Raw genomic sequence first — 12,748 nt, 5'->3', positions numbered from 1 at the left:
CCAGCCAGTCAGCCAGTCAGCCAGCCAGTCAGCCAGTCAGCCAGCCACCCCCCCCCTCCATACATCCCCCCTGGTGTAAACATAACGCTCGTTGATCCCACTTCAACACTCTTAAATGTAGAGAAACTGGCTTTACACATGTGTGGGTGTGTCAGTAACAGCTTCCCATTAACAAACGTGAAGTACGAGGTGATGATTGTAAAACTCAAATCTGACAGCGGTGATGCTGCTGCGAACACAACGGTGATCATTTGACTGAACGGCTCAGAGTCACAAGCCGCCCGGGATGGAAAGCAGCTATCTCGATAACCAAGCGGTCACCACATCCTCTTCAATCAAGCTGCACGCCTAACAGCTGAAGAGGCTCGTCCAGGCCCCAAGAGCTGCAGCAGCAGGGACAAAAGGACGTGCAATTATGTGTAGATGTTAATCCCATGTATTATTTATGATTTGAGCTGTCGTCTGCTCTAATGACCAAGTCATCGGCTCCAGAGCTGTATATTGATGCTGCGGCTGCAAGTCAAACAATAAATGTGTGGCACATGAAACATATCCAGGATCAGCCGGACAGCCAATGGAGACGGTTTGGCAGAACGGTTTGCAACAGATAGCAAATACAGGATATCAGTAAGGCGTGTATGATGAAAGGAAATGGCAATATGATGACATATTCTGCACCACAACCTGCTGTAGTTAAGGCGAACACTAGATGAACTTATTGGTGTGCTAACGGGGAGATAAGCACGCAGACGAAGCGCTGCTTGGTGGTGTTGGTGACATCATGAAGCCAAGGACCTGACAAAAGCTCCACACTCACATTTAGCATCTCCAGTAAGTCACTGGTTCGAGAGGAAGCACGCCTCCACCTCCCTATAAGGCTGCATAGCATGCACATAACATGCATCCATCCATCACACACACGCGCACACACACACCACAACACGATGAGCTCGAGGAGATGTGCTTACCTGGGCTCAGGCAGGATGATTTTCTTGCTCGCTCGGGCCGCGGGAGTAGACTTGCTCTTCTCCATCGCCATCAAATAACTGACATCGGCGAGAACTGCTTCGAGGTCCGCCATCTTTCGACCCTGGGACGACCAAGTCAATAAAATAACCGGGCTGGGATGGTTTTATTATATTATGGGATTAAAAAAACAATGTCCTCCTCCAGATATGAGCAACATCAAGCGCCAAGGTGCGTGACAGGGCCAGAGTGACCGTCCGCTGCAATGGTGGCGTTGTCCGTCCGCCTCAAACTACCATCATTGTGGCAGAAAAAAGGAAATTCACGAGCGGAGACATTGGGTGACTCCTCGAGAAATATATACAGTCAGCAGGGCCGCGAGATCAGCGTCTTTGTAATCCCATTTAGTGCCGAAAAATGCAGGTTTCTCACGGGAAAATAATGCACAGATCTGTCCCCTTGCTCGCTTTATAGTAATGTCAGATGTTGGATGTGGAGACAGCTGTCAAATCCTACAGGTCTCTGGGGACTTTGCTGCTGGAAATCAGTCCAAAAACGACTGGTTTGTGTCCAGTGAGGCATGGGTTGCAGGGCTTCTTTTCCCCTGAAAACGTAAACACTCTGCTGTCGAGAAAAAGGAAAAAAAATCTAATTTTGGCTGCAGAGTGGAAATGTGACTGGCTTCTTCTGTGTGTGTCTCCAGAAAAGCAGTAATAAAACAGCGACACGTGTAGTTCTCAGTAATGGAAGGAATAAAAGAGGGAGGGTGGAATTGTCAAGGCTGTTACTTTGTCCTTAATATCTCAGCTGGTTAAAAAAAAATGCAAATATTTGCACAAAAATATGTTGTTTATGTTGCTGCCTGCCTGGCTTCCTGTCTTCCTTTAAATCAATCACACACAAAAATGTCGCCCGAAAAGACGTCATTAAACACTTTAAGGAGGATTAACACAAGCTAAACCGATGTAATCAACTAATCACAAATCCACGAAGCTAACTTGTTTTACCCTGCTGGGCGAATATCGATATTTTTGGTGCTCAGTTTAGTTAGCCATGGTGCTAGTTAGCAAAACGCTAACAGTGGGCTAACTGATCGGGTGATTTTTACCTAGCGAACGTTAGCTATTTATACATAAAATAGAAAATACCCCAGTACAGTCAGTCCAAAAACAACTGTTCTCCATGGGTTACAGGGCTTTCCCCCTGAAAACGTAAACACGCTTGCCTTCCAGAAAGGGAAAAAAATCCACTAATCAGAAGCCAAATCCACGAAGCTAACTTGATTTAGCCTGCTGGGCTAATATCGATATTTTGGGTGCTAGTGCTAGTTAGCAAAGTGCTAACCACCAGCAGGGATGTCGTGGTATTGAGCTACCAAACGTTAGCATCAGTTGCTAACAAGCTAATAAGCCAACGGCTGAGCTCCTGTTAGGGGAAGTCTTGCAGCAAACAGATGAAAAAATGACACAAATAGTCCCAAAAAAGGCTTAATAACAATGAGAAAATCGCACAATATAATCCATAGTTTGTCCGTTGAGTTACCCCGACTGTTAGCGGGGGACCCTCCTCTCCTGGAGACCCAAAGCGAGCTGCTGGTGACGCTGATGGCGGAGGAGGGGGAGGGAGCGCCGGGAGATGGAGATCCGGCGGGTGGTACACTTTTTCGGCGTAAACTGCTTTTAAATGCCAAGACAACACATTTAACCACCATGTGTTGTGGTAACCAGTCCGACAATAACTAACACAACACGGTGCCGGTGGTGTGTTTCTCGTAAATCAACCACAAAATCGCACAAGGAGCCGAACGTTCCCACCGACTCCTGCCTGTGAGACTATCCGCTTTAGAGAGCTCAATCTCCGGCTGAGTAGAGAGCGTCCGTCCGGTGTCTCTCCCGGAGCTTCTGTCAACTGATACTAGATGAACTGTGTTTCTGTTAGGCTGTTCGCGTCCCAGCTCCAATATGGCACATGTTTTCAGCTGCAGTGCCCCCTTCTTCGGTGTATTTTTCAGTGTTTTTCTGCACAGAGGCACTGCTTGCTTTGTGGTCCAACTTCCTCCCACTACAGCGGGGAGAGGCTCGTAAAACCCGGAGCGGACCACAGGGACTTAATTTATATTTACATATAAATATGTCATAAACACTATATATTAGTATATATTCAGCAGAAATTAAAGCATGCATTCATATATATTTATTTTCATAGCTGGAGACTTCCTCTTTTTACTCATTCATGTATATATTTGCTGTTTATTTTATATGATTACATTATTCAATCTTTTTGATATTTTAATGCCCGAATATATTGATGCTGTAAATAAAGATGTTCCCAAATATGGATGAATAAAGAATCCATCTATCTTTCCATTTACGACCTTGCAGAAATAGCCCACATATTTCCCAGAAAACATTAATTTGGTTATGAAAGTGAAAGCTACAGCCTCTCATATCATCCCTTTTATAATCCCTAGGCAGTTTTTGTTTTTCACAGAACAGTTTCAAAAATCCTCTGATAATTAATTTAACAGATCGGTGAATTGTTTTCTAGGAGTGTTGGTGGAAACATAGCACCGTTTCCTGGCCAGCAGTGGTAATGCTGGAGTTGAAACCTATTTTTTTCTAACAGATCTGCATGAAAAAGTACTTAATATGTTTTATAATCCAAAATAAATCTAGTTTAATATGATATGAATCGGAGAAAAGCATAACGTGCATATTCTGCTGGTTGAAATTGAGTTTTGGCAATGTTTGCATGGAAAGCACTTCAGTTAACAATCATTTAATCTCAATTACATATCATATCATATATAATGTGTTTATATCCGTCAGTTAATCGTGCATGAAGCAGAGAAAGCATCACATCTGCATATTTGAGGAGTTGGAACCTCTTCGAAAAGCTTTAGAGATGTAATATCATAGTTGGAGACTTCCCCTTTTTCACATTCAGACTATTGTTATTTACGACCGGCTTCCCAGAAATAGCCCACATATTTCCCCGAAAAGTTTTCTGTGAGTTTCTGTCAAGTACTCAGGTCTTGTAGTAAAAGTAGAAGTACTCAGGTCTTGTAGTAAAAGTAGAAGTACTCAGATCTTGTACTTGAGTAAAAGTAGAAGTACTCAGATCTTGTACTTGAGTAAAAGTAGAAGTACTCAGATCTTGTACTTGAGTCAAAGTAGAAGTACTCAGATCTTGTACTTGAGTCAAAGTACAAGTACTCAGATCTTGTACTTGAGTCAAAGTAGAAGTACTCAGATCTTGTACTTGAGTCAAAGTAGAAGTACTCAGATCTTGTACTTGAGTAAAAGTAGAAGTACTCAGATCTTGCACTTGAGTAAAAGTAGAAGTACTCAGATCTTGCACTTGAGTAAAAGTAGAAGTACTCAGATCTTGTAGTAAAAGTAGAAGTACTTTGAATTGCCTTGCGTTGAAAAGTGCTCTATAAATAAACTTGCCTTGCCTTGCCTTACTCAGATCTTGTACTTGAGTCAAAGTAGAAGTACTCAGATATTGTACTTGAGTCAAAGTAGAAGTACTCAGATCTTGTACTTGAGTAAAAGTACAAGTACTCAGATCTTGAACTTGAGTCAAAGTAGAAGTACTCAGATATTGTACTTGAGTAAAAGTACAAGTACTCAGATCTTGAACTTGAGTCAAAGTAGAAGTACTCAGATCTTGTACTTGAGTCAAAGTAAAAGTACTCAGATCTTGTACTTGAGTAAAAGTAGTCAGATCTTGTACTTGAGTCAAAGTACAAGTACTCAGATCTTGAACTTGAGTCAAAGTAGAAGTACTCAGATCTTGTACTTGAGTCAAAGTAAAAGTACTCAGATCTTGTTCTTGAGTAAAAGTACAAGTACTCAGATCTTGAACTTGAGTCAAAGTACTCAGAGCTTGTTCTTGAGCTTGTTCTTGTTCTTGAGTATAAGTATAAGTACTCAGATATTGTACTTGATTAAAAGTACCCAGATCTTGAACTTGAGTCAAAGTACAAGTACTCAGATCTTGAACTTGAGTCAAAGTAGAAGTACCCAGATCTTGTACTTGAGTCAAAGTAGAAGTACTCAGATCTTGTACTTGAGTCAAAGTAGAAGTACTCAGATATTGTACTTGAGTAAAAGTAGAAGTACTCAGATCTTGAACTTGAGTCAAAGTACAAGTACTCAGAGGTTGTCCTTGAGTAAAAGTACAAGTACTCAGATCTTGTACTTGAGTAAAAGTACTCAGATCTTGTACTTGAGTGAAAGTAGAAGTACCAGAGTGTAGGAATACTCTGTTTCAGTAAAAGTCCTGCATTCAAAATGTTATTCAAGTAAAAGTAGAAAAGTATTATCATCACAATATAGCTGAAGTACCAAAAGTAAAATGTGCGTTTGATTCAATAAAGTGAATCTAATCTATGAACTTGTATTGCCCTGACATCAGGTAAAGACCATCGTGGGATTCTGGATGAAATGTCGTGAAGTGAAACCTCATGCAACCCGACCCTTTCCCCACTTCCTGTTCTAACGCTCTTCCGGTTCAGCTCGAGCAGCTCTGTAATCGGAGGGTTTTACTGAACCACATCCATCCTCCGTTAGTGACAGGAGGTTAGAGACAATGACCAAGACTTTAGTACATCCACCAGCTACCCAGCAGTCTGCAAAGTACTTCAGACTAGCTGCACCTCCACCAGCTACCCTGCAGTCTACAAAGTACTTCAGACTAGCTGCACCTTCACCAGCTACCCTGCAGTCTACAAAGTACTTCAGACTAGCTGCACCTCCACCAGCTACCCTGCAGTCTACAAAGTACTTCAGACTAGCTGCACCTTCACCAGCTACCCTGCAGTCTACAAAGTACTTCAGACTAGCTGCACCTCCACCAGCTACCCTGCAGTCTACAAAGTACTTCAGACTAGCTGCACCTCCACCAGCTACCCTGCAGTCTACAAAGTACTTCAGACTAGCTGCTCCTCCACCAGCTACCCTGCAGTCTACAAAGTACTTCAGACTAGCTGCACCTTCACCAGCTACCCTGCAGTCTACAAAGTACTTCAGACTAGCTGCACCTTCACCAGCTACCCTGCAGTCTACAAAGTACTTCAGACTAGCTGCACCTCCACCAGCTACCCTGCAGTCTACAAAGTACTTCAGACTAGCTGCACCTCCACCAGCTACCCTGCAGTCTACAAAGTACTTCAGACTAGCTGCACCTTCACCAGCTACCCTGCAGTCTACAAAGTACTTCAGACTAGCTGCACCTTCACCAGCTACCCTGCAGTCTACAAAGTACTTCAGACTAGCTGCACCTCCACCAGCTACCCTGCAGTCTACAAAGTACTTCAGACTAGCTGCACCTTCACCAGCTACCCTGCAGTCTACAAAGTACTTCAGACTAGCTGCACCTCCACCAGCTACCCTGCAGTCTACAAAGTACTTCAGACTAGCTGCACCTCCACCAGCTACCCTGCAGTCTACAAAGTACTTCAGACTAGCTGCACCTCCACCAGCTACCCTGCAGTCTACAAAGTACTTCAGACTAGCTGCACCTCCTCCAGCTACCCTGCAGTCTACAAAGTACTTCAGACTAGCTGCACCTTCACCAGCTACCCTGCAGTCTACAAAGTACTTCAGACTAGCTGCACCTCCACCAGCTACCCTGCAGTCTACAAAGTACTTCAGACTAGCTGCACCTTCACCAGCTTTGAGAACACTTTCATGATCAATCATTATAAACATATCATATATATTATTCTGAAATGGACCAATCTGCACAACGACTACTTTCACTGTCTTTCACTATATTTAGATGAGAATACTTTCTACTTTCACTTGAGGAACATTTTGAATGCAGGACTTTTACTGGAAGTATTCCTACACTCTGGTACTTCTACTTTTACTCAAGAACAAGATCTGAGTACTTCTACTTTTACTCAAGTACAAGATCTGAGTACTTCTACTTTTACTCAAGTACAAAATCTGAGTACTTCTACTTTTACTCAAGTACAATATCTGAGTACTTCTACTTTTACTCAAGTACAAAATCTGAGTACTTCTACTTTGACTCAAGTACAAGATCTGAGTACTTCTACTTTTACTCAAGAACAAGATCTGAGTACTACTACTTTTACTCAAGTACAAGACCTGAGTACTTCTACTTTTACTCAAGTACAAGATCTGAGTACTTCTACTTTTACTCAAGAACAAGATCTGTATACTTCTACTTTTCAACTTTTACTCAAGTACAAGATCTGAATACTTCTACTTTTACTCAAGTACAAGATCTGAGTACTTTTACTCAAGTACAAGATCTGTGTACTTCTACTTTTCAACTTTTACTCAAGTAGAAGATCTGTATACTTCTACTTTTCAACTTTTACTCAAGTACAAGATCTGTATACTTCTACTTTTCAACTTTTACTCAAGAACAAGATCTGTGTACTTCTACTTTTCAACTTTTACTCACGATCCGAGTACTCCTCCCTCTTCTGAATACAGTGAGTGGAATGTATACAGTAGTATGAGGTGAACGTGTGGGAAAGAAAGCAGACTCAGAGCTGGCGGTGTTTGTGCTTTTAAGAAATACATTTTATTGATCAGCAGGGTCAGAGGTCAGGGGTCACATGGTGGTGAGGTTACTGCTGGATGCGGCGGATGGACTGGATCTGGGGGGTCTGGCAGTGGGATCCGAACTCTCTGAAGTGCTTGAACTCTCCACAGTGACGGTCACACTCCATGATGTACTGGTATCCACGGTAACCGGGGTACTGGTAGCACACGAAGCTGTGAGAGAGAGAGGGGGAGGGGGGTTACATGGTGCAAGAGAGGGGTGTTGTGAAACCAGGGGTATTTTTGAACTGGAGGACAAAATGATATGTGGTTTGTTGATACTAAGATGTGGACATGAACAAAAGAGAGCGCCAAGAACACGGAGGGGATGGAGAGAACATCTGTAGAGTGTGTTTTTATGTCAAATATGGATAGGAAATATATAAATGATGAGAGGACATTGACTAATTCTGTTGGGAAATAAGAAATTGTGGAATGTAAATAGACAAATGGAGATAGAAAGTATAAATATGTGGACAAGAAATAGTGAAATGTTGAATATAAACAGAAACTTGGATAAACATGTATATATGTGCGTAGTAACTGTGTATATGTGCGTAGTAACTGTATATATGTGCGTAGTAACTGTATATATGTGCGTAGTAACTGTGTATATGTGCGTAGTAACTGTATATATGTGCGTAGTAACTGTATATATGTGTGTAGTAACTGTATATATGTGCGTAGTAACTGTATATATGTGTGTAGTAACTGTATATATGTGTGTAGTAACTGTATATATGTGTGTAGTAACTGTGTATATGTGCGTAGTAACTGTATATGTGTGTAGTAACTGTATATATGTGCGTAGTAACTGTATATATGTGCGTAGTAACTGTGTATATGTGCGTAGTAACTGTATATATGTGCGTAGTAACTGTATATATGTGTGTAGTAACTGTGTATATGTGCGTAGTAACTGTATATATGTGTGTAGTAACTGTATATATGTGTGTAGTAACTGTGTATATGTGCGTAGTAACTGTATATATGTGCGTAGTAACTGTGTATATGTGCGTAGTAACTGTATATATGTGTGTAGTAACTGTGTATATGTGTGTAGTAACTGTGTATATGTTCGTAGTAACTGTATATATGTTCGTAGTAACTGTATATATGTGCGTAGTAACTGTATATATGTGCGTAGTAACTGTATATGTGTGTAGTAACTGTATATATGTGCGTAGTAACTGTATATGTGTGTAGTAACTGTATATATGTGCGTAGTAACTGTATATGTGTGTAGTAACTGTATATATGTGCGTAGTAACTGTGTATATGTGCGTAGTAACTGTATATATGTGTGTAGTAACTGTATATATGTGCGTAGTAACTGTGTATATGTGCGTAGTAACTGTATATATGTGTGTAGTAACTGTATATATGTGTGTAGTAACTGTATATATGTGCGTAGTAACTGTGTATATGTGCGTAGTAACTGTATATATGTGTGTAGTAACTGTATATATGTGCGTAGTAACTGTGTATATGTGCGTAGTAACTGTATATATGTGTGTAGTAACTGTATATATGTGCGTAGTAACTGTGTATATGTGCGTAGTAACTGTATATATGTGTGTAGTAACTGTATATATGTGCGTAGTAACTGTGTATATGTGCGTAGTAACTGTATATATGTGCGTAGTAACTGTATATATGTGCGTAGTAACTGTATATATGTGTGTAGTAACTGTATATATGTGTGTAGTAACTGTATATATGTGCGTAGTAACTGTATATATGTGCGTAGTAACTGTATATATGTGCGTAGTAACTGTATATATGTGTGTAGTAACTGTATATATGTGTGTAGTAACTGTGTATATGTGCGTAGTAACTGCGTATATGTATATATGTGCGTAGTAACTGTGTATATGTATATATGTGTGTAGTAACTGTGTATATGTGTGTAGTAACTGTGTATATGTGTGTAGTAACTGTGTGTAGTAACTGTATATATGTGTATATGTGCGTAGTAACTGTGTATGTGTATATATGTGTGTAGTAACTGTGTGTAGTAACTGTATATATGTGCGTAGTAACTGTGTATATGTGCGTAGTAACTGTGTATATGTGCGTAGTAACTGTGTATATGTGTGTAGTAACTGTGTATATGTGTGTAGTAACTGTGTATATGTGTGTAGTAACTGTGTATATGTGTGTAGTAACTGTGTGTAGTAACTGTATATATGTATATATGTGCGTAGTAACTGTGTATGTGTGAAAGAGAGGGACTCACGCTCCGGACTGGGTCTTCAGGGACCCCACCTCGTTGTTGCCCCAGCCCATGGCCTGCAGGGAGGGGTAGTCGTCGCTCAGCTCGCCCTTACGCCCCAGGAAGTTCTCACGCTCAAAGATAGTCATACGACACTCTCTGTGGTTCTGCAGGGGGGGGGGCACAATGCATCTCTGTCAGTTTCCGGTCAAACACACACTCGCACACACACACACACACACACACACACACACACACACACACACACACACACACACACACACACACACACACACACACACACACACACACCACACACACTGCGCACATTGCTGCAAAGTGCACTAAGCTCCTTCTACTTCAGTGCAGTGAGACGTCTTCCTGTTCAGATGTCCTTCTGTCTTTCTGCTGCGCTCAACTCAAAGACACTCAGTCTGGGCTGATATGAAAGCGGGCACAGCGTGAGCATGCTTGAGAGCCGAAACTGAGCCTTTTCACACACTTTTTATTTGTGTTGTCGCATTTAAAGATAGCATTTCATCATGTGTTCTTTTACTTCTTCCACTTCTGCCTCTATCATACGTTAAGATGTCACGTGGAGCGGAATCTCTGAGTGGAAACAGTAGCAATACATCAGATTGTGGAGCTGTCTCCTCTGAAGTGCATACTCACAGCGCAGGCGATGGGTCTGAAGGAGGTCATCCTCTCGATGTGGTAGGCGTTGCTGCCTCCGAAGGCGTCGCACTGAGGGTACTCTCCTCTCTCCAGGACGAACTGCTGCCCCTGGTAGGAGGCGTGCTCGTAGCCCACCCAGCTGCGGAGGAACATCATGATGAATACAGTGTCCTATGTCCTGAAGTCTAAATATGTTTTTATAATATGATATAAAACAGGGAAAAGCTGCGAATCTCAGTTTTTCAGAGCATCTTCTGACAATTTTGCTTTAAAAATTCACTCAAATTAGGATTTTTTAAGACATATTTGTCGAGTATCTAACTGTCCATCCACTTATCGATTGGTCGACTAACCGTGGCAGCTCTCCGCGTGCACATCCAAATGCCAAACACAACACACCAGAGGCGGTTTCACTCTGAGCTAACTCTGTACTCACGCTCCGCTCTCCACCCTCATGGAGCGCACGGTCTCGAACCCGAACTCCATCACGTTGCCGCACTCGGAGGTGAACTCGTGGCGGCGGCCCTGGAAGGATTCCTCGTCGAACACAATGATCTGCAGGCGAGAAAGCAGCTATGAGAACCACCGAAAACACGATTTCCACATTGTGAGGCCCTGAGTATGATGACGAAGTGTCCTAGTAAGCAGCATGTTGTGTTGTGAGCATGCTTCCTAGCTAACATGGGTTACGTTAACATACGGTTCTTCTGACTCTGACAGCATCTCTGTTTAAGTTTTTCATTTGAAAGTAAAGAGGAGAGGAATGCGGGCTTCCGTCGGCAGACTCACCTTCCAGTGGCCGGAGAACTTGGTGCAGTGATGAGTCATCTTGTCTGAAAGGAAGACACAAAGACCTTGAGATAGATAGAAAGGACGCGAGGACAGCTCGGACTGCGCGAGCTCAACAAGCGCTCAGTATCTAAAGTCACACATCATTCAGCTGACAAAGACATCCGCAGATTAGGAGTTGAACCGTGCTGGAAAACGGGATTAGACCCCGAAACATTCAGCAGCTTCAGGGCACACTAAACCCGGACTACACGGCATGACATCTGAACTCTGTCTCCGCGGCCACAGGGTTCATCTGTGCTCAGAAGCCGGCTGTACGGCGGGTTACATTCAGCAACACGTGTCTTCTATTTATGAAAGCGCCACAAAGTCAGCTTTAACTCTCAGAGGCCTAAATACTTCTTTCTGCCACCTTTGCTATCTTTCTTTCCGGCACATGAACTCCCTTTCTCTCCAGCGCCTATAGAGCTACACCATGACATGACACCAAAATCTGTCCACACAACTTTAGTGTTAATCTGAGCAAAGATAAGCCAGTTATAAAACATTTTAAATGTCCTATGAAACAACAAGAGAGGGTTTCTTTTAGAAAAGCACAAAGTCAGCTTTGAATCGTCCGAATGTACATTAGACAGAATTGGAGAGTCCTCATCTGGAGTCCTTTCTGCCTCTACTTCTATCTTTCTGTCCCTTTTTCTACACTGTGTAGAAATCCCAAATCTGTCTAAACAACTTTAGTGTTAATCTGAGCGCCTGTTATAAAACATTTTAAATGTCCTATGAAGCAACACGAGTGTGTGTTTTTAGAAAAGTAAAGAGAGTTTCAGCCAGAAGCCTATTTTTCTATCTGTCTGTCTCTGTCGCTCCACTTTCCCTCCCTGTCCTCCGCCCCGCTTCACCGCCTCTGGTCCCCGTGCATCGGCCCCTGTTTTGGGGCATGCGGGGTCCGTCAGCTGGGACTCACCGTTGGTTTGGTGCTGCTGGGACGTCCTGCTGTGAATGTGAGATGTTCATCGGAGCCCCCACCCTTTTAAAGCCTCCCCTGGCAGGAGGCCATGCTGAAACCCCCGGCTCAGCATCAGGGGAGGGGCTTCCGCTTTGTGCCCCCCCCCCCCCGAAACAAAAGAGAGGTTAATCTGTGCAGAAGTGCAGACACCACAGTAAAACACACAGGGGACGGGACGCCAGACACACGAGGGTCCGACTATCATTATTATATATTATATGTTTCTTCTTTGGAAATGTCAACACATATTTTAAAAAAGTACTAAGAAATACACATTGTCACTTTATTAATGTATAAAAACATCACATTTCTCTTGATGTGGAAACAGAAACCAAACACTTGATGTCATCTTTTATTATAAAATGTGTTAAATACATTTTTAAAAATGAGAGATTCTTGTTGTTATTTTTGAAGTTAGATTTTAGAAAAAAGAATGAAGTTAAAATGTCTCCAGACACCACGGTATATCGCACAGGGGGCGGGACGCCAGACACATGAGAGTCTAACTAT

General features: G+C 42.3%; 2 protein-coding genes across 2 annotated transcripts in view; both read right to left on the bottom strand.

The window, feature by feature from the left end:
- grk3 (G protein-coupled receptor kinase 3) overlaps positions 1-3,020 on the bottom strand; it is a gene marked incomplete at its 3' end in the record, with an annotated part of 72,889 nt that extends 69,869 nt beyond the window's left edge. The window contains exon 1 of the mRNA XM_034079802.1: positions 969-3,020. Within this exon, the coding sequence (XP_033935693.1) occupies positions 969-1,081 (113 nt within the window). The remainder of the gene's footprint in view (positions 1-968) is intronic.
- Positions 3,021-7,508: 4,488 nt separating this feature from the next.
- On the bottom strand, positions 7,509-12,257 carry cryba4 (crystallin, beta A4). Its single transcript, XM_034079803.2, has 6 exons — positions 12,197-12,257; positions 11,233-11,276; positions 10,880-10,998; positions 10,441-10,582; positions 9,793-9,935; positions 7,509-7,727 (listed from the first exon to the last, which is right to left on the bottom strand). The coding sequence occupies exons 2-6, from the start codon at positions 11,269-11,271 to the stop codon at positions 7,580-7,582; spliced, it is 591 nt and encodes a 196-aa protein (XP_033935694.1). The 5' UTR covers positions 11,272-11,276; positions 12,197-12,257; the 3' UTR covers positions 7,509-7,579.
- Between the last annotated feature and the right edge of the window lie 491 nt (positions 12,258-12,748).

This window comes from Pseudochaenichthys georgianus, unplaced genomic scaffold, assembly GCF_902827115.2.
Source record: "Pseudochaenichthys georgianus unplaced genomic scaffold, fPseGeo1.2 scaffold_728_arrow_ctg1, whole genome shotgun sequence".
Classification (NCBI taxonomy): domain Eukaryota; kingdom Metazoa; phylum Chordata; class Actinopteri; order Perciformes; family Channichthyidae; genus Pseudochaenichthys; species Pseudochaenichthys georgianus.
This window is presented reverse-complemented; position numbering and strand designations above follow the sequence as displayed.

Excerpts from the sequence above, each read along its gene's own strand:
- cryba4 (XM_034079803.2), bottom strand. The coding sequence starts at position 11,271 with ATGACTCATCACTGCACCAAGTTCTCCGGCCACTGGAAG. Across the intron at positions 10,999-11,232 it reads AGTTCTCCGGCCACTGGAAG|ATCATTGTGTTCGACGAGGA; the intron begins GTGAGTCTGCCG and ends TCTCGCCTGCAG. Across the intron at positions 7,728-9,792 it reads CTGAAGACCCAGTCCGGAGC|CTTCGTGTGCTACCAGTACC; the intron begins GTGAGTCCCTCT and ends TCTCTCTCACAG.